General features: G+C 33.2%; 2 protein-coding genes across 4 annotated transcripts; one reads left to right on the top strand and one right to left on the bottom strand.

Annotated features, from left to right (window-relative positions):
• Positions 1 to 28: 28 nt before the first annotated feature.
• Positions 29 to 1,369, bottom strand: LOC105964206 (Tetratricopeptide repeat (TPR)-like superfamily protein). Its single transcript, XM_012988735.2, has one exon. It carries the CDS (start codon positions 1,367 to 1,369, stop codon positions 128 to 130), a length of 1,242 nt encoding a protein of 413 aa, XP_012844189.2. The 3' UTR covers positions 29 to 127.
• Positions 1,370 to 10,424: 9,055 nt separating this feature from the next.
• On the top strand, positions 10,425 to 15,390 carry LOC105964204 (Ankyrin repeat family protein). 3 transcript variants are annotated; one of them, XM_012988731.2, is made up of 3 exons: positions 10,425 to 10,847; positions 12,262 to 13,984; positions 14,746 to 15,390. In XM_012988731.2, the coding sequence occupies exons 2-3, from the start codon at positions 12,374 to 12,376 to the stop codon at positions 15,079 to 15,081; spliced, it is 1,947 nt and encodes a 648-aa protein (XP_012844185.2). In that variant the 5' UTR covers positions 10,425 to 10,847; positions 12,262 to 12,373; the 3' UTR covers positions 15,082 to 15,390. The 3 variants fall into 3 exon arrangements, with proteins under 3 accessions (XP_012844185.2, XP_012844187.2, XP_012844186.2); XM_012988733.2 differs by having other exon boundaries at positions 12,243 to 13,984; XM_012988732.2 differs by lacking the exon at positions 10,425 to 10,847 and adding an exon at positions 11,812 to 12,044.
• Positions 15,391 to 15,598: the final 208 nt, after the last annotated feature.

The raw sequence follows: 15,598 nt of genomic DNA, 5'->3' as shown, positions 1-15,598 counted from the left end.
ATTTCAAATTACTCTACAGCTGGCTTGGTTATTCAGAAAAAATTGATCCCATATCATTTCATATTAACTTGCTCTATGTGCAAATGTCTTGAGCGTTTACAAGATGAGAAAAACTAACGACTTTGCTTCATTCGTACAACTCGGTTGTACGAGAGTACATATCCAATAAGCAAACATAATGCTCGAAGCCGGGCTCGATACCATGAAATTCGATCATGTGATTGAAGTACTCGCGAACCTTCTCAACGTTGTCCGTCTGCAGACAAGCATTTAAGATTCCCGCAAAAGTAATTGCATCGGGCTTTACGTTCATCTTCTCCATCTCCTCGAAAAGCGCGAGTGCTTCTTGGCTATGCCCGTGAACGCCAAGACTTGATATCATTACATTCCACGTCGCCACATTCTTAACTTCCATCTCTTCAAAAACCCGCAACGCATACTCCAAACTACCACATTTGCTATACATATCGATCAAAGCTGTCCCGAGGAAAACGCTAATCTCGAACCCGTTCTTGATTGCGAAATCGTGAACCCAACACCCCAATTTAAGGCTTTCCAATTTAATACAAGCTTTCAGAAGACCGACCAATGTGTACTCGTTCGGCTTTGCATCATCGTACTGCATTTCTGCGAACAATTCGAAAGCCTTCTCCGGCGTCTCACTTTCGGCATAGCCCTTAATCATTGCACTCCAAGAAACCACGTTTCTGTCCGGCATTTCGTCGAACAGTTGCTGCGCCGCATCGATTCGCCCATTAAGAACAAGCCCCGAGATCACCGTTGTCCAAGAAAACACAGTTCTAAAGCGCATTTTATCGAACAGTTTCAGCCCATCATCCAAAACCCCACATTTGAAATACAAATCCAGCAAAACATTATCCAAGTACACATCTCCAACGAAACCCGTTCTAACAGCAACACCATACACCTCCTTCGCCTTCTCCACCGAGCAACAATCCAAACACGACTTCATCACAAACGGAAACGTGAATTTATCCACACACACACCGCGGCAAATCATTAAATTGAACAAAAGAATAGCCCGATTCGAGCAGTTATTCACAGTGTACGCTCTGATGAGCAAATTCCAGGCGAACGTCGACGGGTTATCGATCTGCTCAAACACCGAGGCGGCGTAGTCCGGCTCCCCGTACGAAGAACAGAGGCGGATCAATTTCGCGACAACCACTTGGTGCTGGTCGAGGCTGTTTCGGATGATTTTGGCGTGGATTTGCTTCATCTGCTTGAAAGTGGCGCATCTCTGGAGAAATATGAGTGCGTCTTGAGAGGTGAAGCTTGGTCGGGAGCTCGCCGGAATATTCCTCGCCGGTAAAACATCGACGGTGCCCAGTGAGAAACATGCTATCATAGTTGACGAACAAGGTGTTTGAATTAATGCCTGCAAGATAAACAGTTTTGAGATGAATGGTAGAAAAGGCAAGCGATGCCGACGAAGTAATGGACTACTTTATCCGCCTTAACTGATTATTCTTCTTCTCCCATTTTTTTTTTTTTCATATTATAATAAATAATAAAAAAATAAAAAAGTTGTATTATGGAAATTAGGATTTTTTTTTACTTTTATTTTTATTCTTTTATTATATTCGTAATTTCAAGTACATTTTAAATAATAATCTAAATATTTTGCTAGGATTAAAATGAATAGATTTAAAATAAATTCGAATGAGAATGATTTGAAATAAATATAGATTCATTACATTGGAAGGAATCTGAAATCTACCGCGATTGCTTAAAAATAACTAAATTAAACGAGAATTATGGATTTAAAATTAACTAGTATTTCACTCGTACGATACATTGCACGGGGATCAATTCGAAGATCAAAATGCATTAACCAACGAACTAATAAATATCGAGGATTTAAATTGAAAACAATCGAACAAAAACAAACAAAATTGTATATCATTTTACTGAAATGCTATTCATAGAACAACTTTCACCGGCTTGCAGTGCGAATTTATTTCGCTTGTAACTTTTCTTCAAAAAATTCAAAATCCTCTCAAACCCTATCCAAGGCCCTTCGAATTCCTGCGGATTAAACGACCAATTCAACAACGATTTAAGGTAAAACTCGAACTCGAAATCGTTAATCCAATGTTTTATAGTAGTATATTAACAAATTTCGTCGAAAATCTATACGTTTTCAGTATTTCGAAGAAATTCGAAACTTTTCGGAAAAAAAATTGCGTTTCGTGAAAGAAATCACGAAATTAAAGGGCTAATTTCGTGATTTTTTCCACGAAATTAGCAGGATGGTTTGTTTTTCTTACGTTTCGTGCAAATTCTTACGAAACGAAAGCTTACATTTCATGAGATTTCTCACGAAATTAAAGCTTTTGTTTGTAAGATTTTGCACGAAAAATATGTGTTTCGGCCGTTTTGCAGTTATTTCGTGGAAAAACACACGAAATTAGTGCTTGTATTTCGTGAACACAAACATGAAATGTAAGCATTAATTTCGTGTATTTTTCCACGAAATTAGTGCAAAATTTCAGTTTTTTTAAAAAAAAATTGTTTTATTTATTACTATTATTTAGACTGACGTTAATAGTGTCTTATTTAACGGATGGCAGGCAAAGACAAATCAAATGCAATTATGCGAGCAGTTCGTGAAGAGGCTGAGCATCAAGAGCGCGAGCGCATGACTATGTCTACACGGCGTATTTTTATAAACTATTTAATTTTAAAGTTTATTTTTATTATTATTAGGACTATGCATTTTAATTATTGTTAGGAACTATTTAATTTAATAATTTGTTTTTATTATTATTAGGAACTAATTATTTTAGTAGTTTTGTTTATTATTATTACGAAGTATTTAATTTACTAGTTTGTTGTTTTGTATTTTAATTCACTAGTTTTTTTATTTGAATTTAGAAACTACGTACAACTGAAGCAATTAAAGTACACATTTAAACATTCCAAAACAACCTTACAAACAACCTTACAAATTTAATCATTTCAAAAACATAAGTTAAACATAAAAATGCGAAACACAACGCTAATATTCCAAAACATAAATTAAACATTAAAATGCAAAATTAAAATAAATACAAATTTAAACATAAGTTAAACTTTCAAATACACGGCAGATGGTTATGATTACCATTACTCACACTCAATTGCCATAATCCATCCTTCATTGATTTTTTGCCAATTAACCTGAACGGACAAGAACGGTTCTTCAATAGTACGTGTCGTCCAGATTGATATCTTGCACACGTTAAAACATGATATTTTTCTGATTTACAATGATTAATCAGTCGATGATTATGACTGATTGCTGTGTCTTTTGCCCACATAATTAACGCTTCTCAACTATCACACACAATACCACGTTCAAAGAAGTGACTATGATCGTGAGATTGTTCTCTTAGTTCCTGCATAAATATTTGAAATTGAAAGACAATATTTAAGGGATTTCGTATGAAATAACACGAAATGTAAGCTACAATTTCGTGTAAAAACATACGAAATAAGAGCTCCATTTCGTAGGTTTTACTACGAAATGTAAGCTTTAATTTCGTATGTTTTGTACGAACAACCAACAAATGATTTTAAGACACATTTCGTATAGTATTACACGAAATGGAAGTATATATTGTGTGTGTTATAACACGAAATGTCTAAAAACGTTGGAAATGAACCAAAAAATGTGTATTTTCACCTCAAAATCGAAGCCGTTGTCATCCATGTCGATAATACTTGCGCTCTAACTGATGTTGGTCAAAACAATATTGAATTTGAAAAATTTCAAGAATTAAAGGTTGAGAGTGTTTGAGAGGCGGTTTGGATAAGATTTGGAAAAGAAAAAAAAATGAATTATTTTGCACTGCGAGTGGTAAAAATCGCACTGATAATAGCAAACCCCATCATTTTATCACAAAAAATAGGGTAAATTATAACCACCCCCTGAGGTATGGTCAATTTACGAAAAAACCCCTTTGTGTTTGGATAATTACATCTACCTACTCAACTATGATTTTTCTTACGTCTCCACCCTTATGGTGTCAAATTCAACATAATCATCTAGTTTTCGTGGAATATGCTCTAGTTTGTACTCGTTTTGTGTAAAATACAGTTTCTGATGCATCACAATCTTATATATATACAAGCCAAAAAACACATATTATGATCATATTGCTTCAAAATGTGGAGTTCGAATGGGATAAAACGGGTACAAAAGTGATACTATTCCATATAATATCTAGGACCGGCAATTGAGCCGGGCCTAACCGAAGCCCGATGGCTCGGCCCGATTATATTTGAGCCGAGCCTACTTTTTAGTGAGCCGGGCCAAGTTTGAGCCATTTTACTAAACCCGATTTATTTATGAGCCGAGTTTGAGCCTACTATGGCTCAAACCGAATAAGGCCCAACCGATTAGGATAATAATAAAATATATAATATATTTATTATTTAATACTATGACTCAACATACAAGTTACCGTATAAGATTATTTTATTTTACGAAGAAAAGAGTCAAAATAAAAGGAATTAAGTAGTGACGGTGGCAATAAGTTAAATATGAATCAAATGCAACATATCACCGAGATTTGAGAATATAAAATGTTTACAATAATAAGAGTTACTAATCTTTTTTTACTTCTTTCGGTTTTATTTTCAAGTTTTTCCAATAACTTTCAATGATCGTTTAGGTTTTGTTTTTATTATCTTCAATGGAGGTAAATCTTGTTCACACTTATATTTTTATAAAAAAAATTTACTCATTACAATTATATAGTAATGGGGCTCGATATAAACTCGTAACCCGAAAAAATACATGAGCCGAGCTTGAGCCTATTCTAATGAGGCCCGATGACATGTGAGCTTGAGCCTATAGTAACGAGGCCCGATGGTATGTGAGCTTGAGCCGACCCAAGCTCGGCTCACATGGCCCGATTGCCAGCCCTAATAATATCGAAAATTCCACTAAATTTGAAACCGCAAGGGTGGACGTATAAGAAGATTTATAGTTAAGGGGTGGTTGTAATTACCCAAATAAGAAGGGGGTTTTTGTAATTTAACCATTCCTCAGGGCGTTGGTTGTAATTTACCGCAAAAATATACATAAATATAAACTAACAACGTTGGAAACATCATCCAAACTAAAATGTCATAACCAACTCCATGAGTGTTGATCGATCATAGCACCACTCTTGCACATTAATTTGAATATTGATACAGTGACATACGAAACTACGGTCAAATCAACAATTACTGAATGAATAAGCTATAATTATTTATTAGTGTCAATATATAAGTTTAACACATTACTTACAGAAAAAAAAATATAAATAACAAATGAAGAATGTGTACATAAAAAATATTGCCCAAAAAAGGGCAAAATCGAAAATCTTATCGAAAAATATTACTCTTTGAAAATAAACATGAATGCACATAAAATGTGTATAAGGGCAATGAAAAATGTGCGCATGCATGTAATCGATAAATGATGTTTGTTACGGTGCATCTTCGTATTCTCTAAAATATTTCTTTATACATTATGTTGTTATTAGCTGATACTGATGCTGATACTGATATATACTGAATCAATATTTTAAAAAAATAATGAGACAAATTTTATAATTTTAGTTGTACTTTTATAAATATTTAAATTGTCAAATCAATTTTTTTTTCTCTCGACCTTTCAACTCAATTTCGAAGCCATAAATTCCAAACATAAATCGCATTGACTTATATTTTCTCAAAAAATAATCACCTTACAAAACTTTTATCACCAAATTATTTATCTTCTACTAAAACTTATTAAAAGAAATTGGTTGTATTCTTTTTATACGAGAAACTATAATTTTTAACTTATCTTGTGATGAAATGGTTGAATGGTAGATATACATTAAATATTTAATTTATTCTTTTTAGCATGAAAATAAATTTAAGGAATTCGCTATTGCAAATTTAAAATGTCTCCATCAAATCCTCTCATCTGAATGCACCATAGTCCACAAGCATATTTATTTGCACAAATAGAAATTACAAGTTAATGGAATAATGAAACCAAAAAATCTTTAATTTTTTTTCGGGGAAATTACGAGAAACTCCCTAAGGTAAGGTCCAATTAAGAAAACAAATATCATGTTTGCATTATTACGAAAATTCCACTTAATTGACCCTTTATTTTTTCTAAATAACAGAAAGGTAAAACGGACAAAATATATTTTCTGTAAATTTAAACGGTCAAACACTAATCAGAGAGGGATTGTCGTAATTATGAAAATATGAGGAAGATTTACATAATCATGCCTTACCTCATAGGGTCATTTTCGTAGTTTGTCCTAAAAAGTAAATTAAAAAAATATTATTTTATCTAAACGTCCCGAAACTAAAATATTAACGTTAAATTGTCAGGTAAGTCGACATTCAATTATTATTATTATTATTTTGCTTAACAGACTAAAGTATCCTTCAATTTATAAAAGAAATGGTCATTCCGTTTCAAAATTAACTAGTGCTTTAAAGAAATGGGTTTTTGTGCACAAGTCCCCAAACAAGCATCTTTATTATTTTAGGTTTACGGGTTATATCTCTTTCACCAATAAGCACATCCCTTTAATATTAATTATAAATAAAAGAAACATTCATGTATATGTCAATATTACCCCAAACACTTTATACCCAATTATTAATTGTAACCCCAATTTAATAAATTTTGTCCACAAAAATCCAATTTTGACCACAAAAATTCAATTTTGACTTTTTCTTTCAAAAACATTTTTTTTCAATTTTTTTTTGCCGACGGATTCCCGCGTTGACTTTTCGAAATTTTTTTTTCGCCGGTTTCCGGCGTTGACTTTTTTTTTTTTTTCATTCCGGATTTTTTCGCCGGTTTCCGGCGTTGACTTTTTTGTAGTGTTTTTAAGGGTTTTTTTGTTTTTTTTTTTACGTCCGCCGCTAAACGTTGACCGTAATTGTGTTGTTACTGACAGTAAATTAACGTAATTATACTGTCAATGACGGTTAATTAACGTAATTGTACTGCCGTTGACAATACATTTATGTAATTGTACTGCCGTTGACAGTAAATTAACGTAATATTATTATTTTTTATTTTTTGTTGTTTTTCTTGATTTGTTGACAAGTCAAAGTAATTATATTATTGTCGTTGACAGTAAAATAACTGTAAACACATTAATATTACTGTCAACAACATCAATATTATTATTTTTTTTGTTTTTTTGTTTTGTTTGAGTTATTTACGGAGTAACGTAATAATATTACTGTCTATTATTGTAATATTACTGTAAACACAATAATATTATTGTGGTTGACGGTAATATTACTGTTGTTATAGTAATATTGCTGTCAACCACATCAATATTATTATTTTGTTTGAATTTAGTTGTTTGTTTGAGTTATTCACGGAGTAACGTAATAATATTACTGTCTATTATTGTAATATTACTGTGGTTGACGGTAATATTACTCTTGTTATAGTAATATTACTGTCACTCACAGTAATATTAATTCTTTTGCCTTTTTATTATATTTACATTTGTTGAACGGTGAACATAGTAAGTAATATTACTCTATTACACAATAATAATGAGTTTTGTTGTGTTAATATTACTGTGCTAGAGATTAATATAGCAATATTATTGTGCTAAATTGTAGTTTAGTTAATTTTATTGTGTTTAACAGTAATATAGTTAATATTACTATCAATCACAGCAATATTGTTGTTTAAAAAAAAAAAATTTACACAAAGAAAGAAAAGAAAAAAAATCGAAAAAGTCAACGCTGGAGACCGGCGGTCAGAAACCGGCGAAAAAATCCGGAAGAAAAAAAATAATAAAAAAAAATTGAAAGTCAACGCCGGAATCCGGCAGGAAAAAAAACATTTGCAAAAAAAATTGAAAAAAAAGTTTTAGATCAAAATTGAATAATTTGTGAAATTTGGGGTCAAATTGTGGTTAAATTAAATTAAGGATGAAATTGGAGCATATTAAAGTATGAGGGGTTATTTTAGTCCTTTACAAAAATCTGGACCATGTGTGAACTTATTGGTAAAGGAGTTTTTTATTTGAATCTCTTGATGAATAAATATTCATTAATGAGCTTATATGTAATGACCTCTTAAAAAAAATGTAATAACTATATTCCAAAAATGAAAAAAAGGAAAATTGTATGCACATTTACTTTCCTATTTAATTTCAACAAAATAAACTTTAAAAAGGCCAAACAAAATTATAGTGCATTAGCCATAGCTATCCAAACAATGTGTAATGAGCCCAAATCAAGAAATTGGTGTTATGAATATATATAAGAAAGAAACGTTTGATAATCCTAAGAAACTCTAATGATACTTTTGTAATTATTTATTTTTAATTTTTATGTATTAATTTTTTAACTGTATTTTTCAACAATTATCAACATTGACACTAAACTGTGAAAATCCTACCAGCTTTAATCTACTATTTTTTGTCAATACATCTCAAATCTTAAGAGATAAAGATAGAAATTCGATTTGTTCAATCTTAACTAATTTGTTTGGAATATAAATCTTACTAGGTAAAACACAAATGTTATATAAAACATGAATAGTTCTATTTTCTTTAATTTTACTATGTTAAGAGTATTATATTTTTTTTATTTTATTATTAAGTTGATTATTTTCTTTCACTTTTAAAATACGATTCCGTGCATCGTACGGAAAAAGAAATGCTAGTATATATATATATATATATATATATATATATATATATATATATATATATATATATATATATATATATATATATATATATATATATATATAGACACACACACACATTATATTTATTTATTTACATTTATATGCAGAAATAAACGTCAATTTACGATAATGTACTACTCGATTTTCGATATATGTATCACTCGATGTAACATTTATGAGTTCAAATTCAAATGCTTGATGATATTTCTTTACAAGTGACTTATTTAACATGAGTAAAAAAATATTCCATACAATTTTCAACTGGGACCAAAATATGGCATTAATTGACGATAATAGGTATGTTGGTTTTTTAAGGGAAAAAATTGAATTTAAGCATGTTAGTCGGTTGAAGGGGAGAATTTAATATTTTCCATAATTAGATGGGGTATAATGACATTATATAACATAAGGGATGGAAAATTTTGGTCCACCTTAATGCTATTTATTTAATTGAGAGCAAAATTCACTTTGTGCCCCTAAATTATGGGGTGCATCTCATACACACCCCTCAATTACAAAACGTATCAAATATCCCCCTACATTTTCTGGTCAAACTTTTAAAAATATAAAGACATTAGTTTTGTAATGTTTTATTATGAAATTACAATCTTACCCTCGCCTTTAGTTTATAGTAAATATATGTGAACTTTAGTACTTCAAAATATTTTAGCCGAAATAAGAAAAATACAAAGTCATCCTCTCCTTCATTTTTTACAATGTAAACTCATCTTGTAAATAGTACTTGGATGATTTTTTAAGCAATTGTTTAGTTTATTTTAATATTTTATTAATTCGAGTATATCTTTTTGTCGGTTATAATGGCATGTCAATTTTCTGTAATTAAAATCCATCGTGGAAGCCTAACGCAGTTTGAATATGTTGGAAGTTTGACTTACATTGAGAGATGTTTACCCTAATTTGATGTCCTATTTTAAAATATTTGGTTTAATTAAAGCAATTAATATCCGGTTATTAATGCAGTTTGGTTTAGAATGCCATATAAAATTGAGTTTCAGACTACTTGTTGATGACAATTAGAACTAACACCGAACATTATAGTGAAATTAAGCAGAAAAAATGAGCGGAAAAAAAAAAACTACTTTCAAATGAAAAATAAAGGCAAGAAAATGAGGCACATGTAAGCTTTTAGCCCTTGCACAATATATATAACAAATAGAGCGGTAAAAAAGTCAGAGAAAAGATAAATGCTATAATAAGTGCTTGTAATAAGAAAGTCAACAGATACCATCGACCTATTTAAACATAGTACAAAATGTGAGGGGGGTATTTAATAAATTTCATAATTGAGGGGTGTGTTTGCGATACACACCATAATTCAGGGATGCAAAGTGAACTTTACCCTTTAATTCAAGATATTATTCTATGCTACCCCAATTTATTCTAATTATTGTTTGATAAATTTCACCAAATGTTAATTGTACTCCCTCCTTCCTATCTAAATTGTCATTTTTGTTTAGTAAAAAGTAATAAATTATAAATGTTTATAAATTTCAAGAAAAACATGATAAAATAACTAAAATACCCCTTCTCGAAAATTAAGATTAGTAAAAAATAATCAAGAAAAATATAATAAATACTTCATCACAAATATAAGTGACAAGTAATTTTGAAATAAAAACTTTTATTCAATAAATAATATAAAAAAGAGGGAGCATGTAATTTGCAATTTATGGTGTGTAGGATAACACCACCATTTATTTCCATAAAAAGAAAAAAAAATATGCATTATGAATGACATATACATACATATATACATACATACATATATACATATATGCATGTACACACAAGCATAGATGTTCCACTCTTCGCTATTTCTCTCTCTCTCTCTCTCCTTCCGTCGAAGTAAATAATAATAAATCAGACAAAATCAAAGAAAATCAAAGAAAATCCTGGAAGAATCACGAATTTCATCAATTTAATTGCATATTTCCAGAAGATTGATTTTTCCCCAATTTTTTTCCCTATCTCCAATTGGTTTCCGGAATCTTCGGAGCAGCCCGATCCGACCAATCTCCGGCGCTTCGATTTAAGTGAAGAATATTTTCAGTTGAAAGCCAACAGCCCTAGCTTTCCACAACCACTTGAAAAGGTATGCGATTGATTCTGTACCGTTTGTTATGAATTTTTCGAATTTCGTACTGATTATTAGGTTACAAATGTTGCGATCTGTGTGTGTGTTTTTTCTTGGAGTTGATGCGTTGTTTTTTAATTGTTGCTACAGTGTGGGTTTACATCGATTTTGTGAATTATTTAATATTGTTTGGAAATTTTTGGGTAATTAGTTATTTCGATTACTATTGAACTTTTGAATCTTGGAGATGTGCAGAGAAATGGGATCTTAGTGGGATTGAATTTGGTTGTTGTGATTGTTTTTGTGATTATAAGCAGATTTGCACTATTGTTAAAACATGATCGGTTAATTCTTATTATTGGGAAATCATAAATTAAAATCGAAATGTGCTGTGTTAAGATTTAAGAAATGAAGTTACCGCATTCACTCATGTTGAAGTTATTTAGAAATGAAACGTTGGGTCGTATAATTTTCGTTTATAGGAGCCGAGAGTTGGCTTAATGTGTGATTCTTGAGTTGGGTGAATGTTGAGTTCCCTTCGCACAAATTTCTAAGTTTTCTTGTGTCTTACTTAAATATCTTGAAATAATTGGGAAGTGGGGTAACTAGAAATGAAGTATCGTTCTTTTAGTTTGAGGGGGCAAATTGCAACTATTTTTATGGTTTGAGGGAGCAAGTACAGAACGTATGATTAAACTGTTACTGACCCTAGAGGTAGTGAAAATATACTGTTGTTTGTACAAGAAACTTACTGTTACTAAGGCAACTCCCTAGTTTCTTCGGGTCTTACGTTATTTGGAAATTTATTTCTGTAAGTAAAAGAGATTTTTTTCCCCTTTAATTGTTTCTGTGCAAGAGTAAAAACATGAATTGTTGGATACTGTTTTTCTTACCCAAGACTTTATGTCTGTCCAAAACAGAACACTTTAGCCCCTTTGCTTGATTGGTAGGTTTTGTGTACTGGTGCTTTTCTTTGTCTTCGTTAAAAGTAGTTCCTTCCTTATACTTTTTTCTCATCCACCCCTTCCTCAGATTCTCAATTGTTTATTAATAATTTTCTACCCTTTATAATCCCCTTTATTAATAATTGTTTCTTGGATTTTTGTTTGTTCCTTTCTGTTACTTGTTCAATCTTTATTGCTAAGGCAGTGTTGTTATGGGGTTCAATATCTAAGGGAACTTTGAGGCACCAAATTCGTTACTGGAAAAGATAAGGTGGTATTTTCCCTTATTCTGAAAAATCTTTCTAACTTGTGACTCCTTCAAGATTCTGCATTTGAATTTCCTCTATAGATTATTGTATTGTAGTTTCTGTGTTTCTTGTATCATCTGTGCATTTAAACCGCATGTATGAATTATTTTTTCTGTATTTCTTGCTTCGACTCTAGAATGATATGACCGATATCTGAGTAGTTTCTTTTTGTTGTGTCAGTGGTTCGAGGAGCGAGTTGGTTGGCTAAACTGGGAGGTTTTGATTTGCTTTATTGGTCAGTGGAACTTTGGATGATTGAATAGCATAGTTTGTTCCCATATACTTACAAGACATGTCATCTGTTGATGTATCAAAGTACGAGCATAGTCCTGTCCATAAGGCAATAATCTTGAAGGATTATGCTGGACTTAGGAAAATTATTGCAGGCCTTCCCCGACTGTGTGACCCATCCGAGATTCACACAGAATCGGTTTCGCTAGCAGAAGAAGCTAAAGCTGACATCATAGCTGCTGCGATTGATCGACGCGATGTACCGGAAAGAAATACGCCGCTTCATTTGGCTGTCAAATTCGGTGACGAAACTTCGACAGAGATGCTCATGCTAGCTGGCGCAGATTGGAGCTTGCAGAACGAACAGGGATGGAGCGCTTTACAGGAAGCAATATGCAATAGGGAAGAAGGGATTGCTAAAATTATAGTCAGGCATTACCAGCCTTTAGCTTGGGCGAAATGGTGCAGAAGGCTACCTCGGTTGATTCAAACGATGAGAAGGATGAGGGATTTTTACATGGAGATCACGTTCCACTTTGAGAGTTCGGTTATCCCTTTCATTTCAAGAATCGCCCCTTCGGATACTTACAAAATCTGGAAGAGGGGCGCTAATCTGAGGGCGGATATGACTCTGGCGGGTTTCGACGGTCTAAGGATACAGCGTTCGGACCAGACTGTTCTTTTCCTAGGCGATGGGTCCGAGGATGGTCAAGTTCCTCCAGGTTCACTCTGTATGATATCACATAAAGATAAGGAGGTAATGAATGCTTTGGATGGTGCCGGAGCTCCGGCGACTGAGGCGGAGGTGCAGCACGAAGTGACTGCAATGTCTCAGACTAATATATTCAGGCCTGGCATTGATGTCACTCAAGCAGTTCTTATACCTCAAACGACATGGAGGAAACAGGAGAAAACAGAGATGGTGGGCCATTGGAAAGCTAAAGTGTACGACATGCATAATGTTGTTGTGAGTATTAAATCGAGGCGGGTCCCGGGTGCCATGACGGATGATGAGCTTTTCAGCTCGACCAATGAAAATGAAGGAGACAATGAGTTCGACGATATTTTGACAGAGGAAGAGAGAAGGCAGCTCGAGGTTGCTCTTAAAATGGACGCCTCAGATAATGGCAATGAAAACGGTGACGGGATTATTGCGCACCGACACAGTTGTTACGACCAAAGGGATATTCCCATTGAGGAGATTGATGGTTGTAGAAATGGAGAAGCTAGGCAGGAAAAGAAAGGGTGGTTCAATGGATGGAGGAGAAAGGAAAATAAACATGAGAATGAGAGAAGAATTGCTCCACCGAGGGGTTCTTTGTGTGTGGAGGAGAAAGTTAGTAATCTTCTAGAAGATTCTCCTAGTACTCAGAATAGTACAGGTAGGCACTCTGTTGAGGTGGTTGTGAAAAGGGATGAGCATCGGAGAGGAAGAGAGGTTAAAGGTCCTTCTTTGACGCATATTGATAGTGGGAATCGAAGAAAGGATGTAAATAAGGAGAATGAATATAAGAAAGGTTTAAGGCCGATTCTGTGGCTTTCTCCAGATTTTCCGTTGGGTACAGAAGAACTTCTTCCTTTGCTCGACATTTTAGCGAATAAAGTTAAAGCTATACGACGATTAAGAGAGTTGTTCACTACAAAACTACCCAAGGGGACGTTTCCTGTGAAGGTATGGTTTGTTACTTGCGCTTTACGGAACTTATGTGCATGCTTCATTTAATTCTTCTTCACTATTACTGATATTTGCATTGGGTGTTACATATTTATCAGTGTATGTGATGAGTTTAGAAAGTTTGTGTATTGACGTAATTCAACTATTGTGCAATAATTCTTTTCATCGTCTTCGAACATGATAATCATGTAACATGAAGTGTCAGTTATGCGGTTCTCTTGTCAGTGACCATATTGGTAAAATCAGACGTAATCTCGTGGTCTGCAACATCACAGCATGGACCAAGTAATGAATATGCAGATTTGATGATTACATATTTTTTTCCCATTAAATTAACTTCATGGCTTCTCATACACAAAACTCTTTGGAAAATGCATGGCTGCCGTTTTTCATTAAAGTCTATTTGTGATTATTCTTTTCCTAGATATCGTGTGGGATATCAGGTTCTGTAAATTGCGACATTTTTGCTAGAGATTTTGCTTCACTTATTTGCTATTGTTGATTGTGGAGGTTGCAAGTACTAGAAAGTAGAAAATTCTAATTACAGAGTCCAATATGGATTGGGTGGGTCCCACTTAAAATGATAAGAGTCGGACATGATGGCTGAAAAATCGCGTCTTTTTCATCAATTTTAGCATGCCTTTAATGATAGGCCATTCTCTGATAGCATTTTATCAATAAGTAGATCTCTTTATCTTTAATTTTATCTACGAGTAATTGCAACTGTTGATTAATTTTTGTCTCTATGCTAATTCCAGCTGGCAATTCCGGTGGTTCCGACTATAAGGGTGATGGTCACATTCACAAAGTTCGAAGAGTTGCAACCGCTAGACGAGTTCTCAACACCCCCTTCAAGCCCAACTGCTTATAGCAAAGATAGTCCGTTGATTCAGTCTTCAACTTCATCTTGGTTCCAGTGGATAAAAGCTCCCTATCAACGAACCGGTTCATCTTCAAACGGGTCAAGCAGCCGGATCGAAAATATCCAGGACCCGTTTGCGATTCCTTCGGATTATTCATGGATAACTGCCGAAGCAAAGAAGAAAAAGATGCAGGAAAAGAGCAAATCCAAGAAAGCCAAAAGTCAAAAGTAGCGTTTACACATGCCAAACTGATTCTATTTGTTTTCGGTAATATGTGGTAAGAACATCATTGTGGGGGGTATAATAGTAATTTGGTATTGGATATGTCATCATTGTGGGGGGTTTATAGAAGTTTGAAAAAAGTGTAATTCTTGTTAACCGTTATCGAAAATTTGTTTCGTGTTTAGGGCGTGACTTCTACATGTAGTTTTAGCTTCTTTTACTCGAAGATTGAAGGGAACTTGTTTGTACATTCTTTGTTTTGTATTATCATCATTTTGTTGATTAGTTCATTGCAATTTGTTTGGATTTGTGATAAAAGTGGGATTGATGGTCAAATGACAAAAATACCCCGAACATTTCTTGTTAGATAAACGAAACCATGTGTCGTTTCGTATTTTTGCAATTGATGGTGCATAGACTTGTGCTTGATTGCTCGATCAACCCATTTTAGGGTTGATTGTGAATCGATTTTAGGGTTCGGTTATTAATCAAGACATTAATTCAAAAAACGAAACATTTGTTGTTG

Source organism: Erythranthe guttata, chromosome 7 (genome assembly GCF_056151865.1).
Source record: "Erythranthe guttata isolate IM_541 chromosome 7, IM_541, whole genome shotgun sequence".
NCBI lineage: Eukaryota > Viridiplantae > Streptophyta > Magnoliopsida > Lamiales > Phrymaceae > Erythranthe > Erythranthe guttata.
Note: the sequence above shows the minus strand (reverse complement) of the source record. Positions and strands in the feature narration are given on the sequence as shown.

Excerpts from the sequence above, each read along its gene's own strand:
- LOC105964204 (XM_012988731.2), top strand. The coding sequence starts at position 12,374 with ATGTCATCTGTTGATGTATCAAAGTACGAGCATAGTCCTGTCCATAAG. Across the intron at positions 13,985-14,745 it reads AGGGGACGTTTCCTGTGAAG|CTGGCAATTCCGGTGGTTCC; the intron begins GTATGGTTTGTT and ends TGCTAATTCCAG.
- LOC105964206 (XM_012988735.2), bottom strand. The coding sequence starts at position 1,369 with ATGATAGCATGTTTCTCACTGGGCACCGTCGATGTTTTACCGGCGAGG.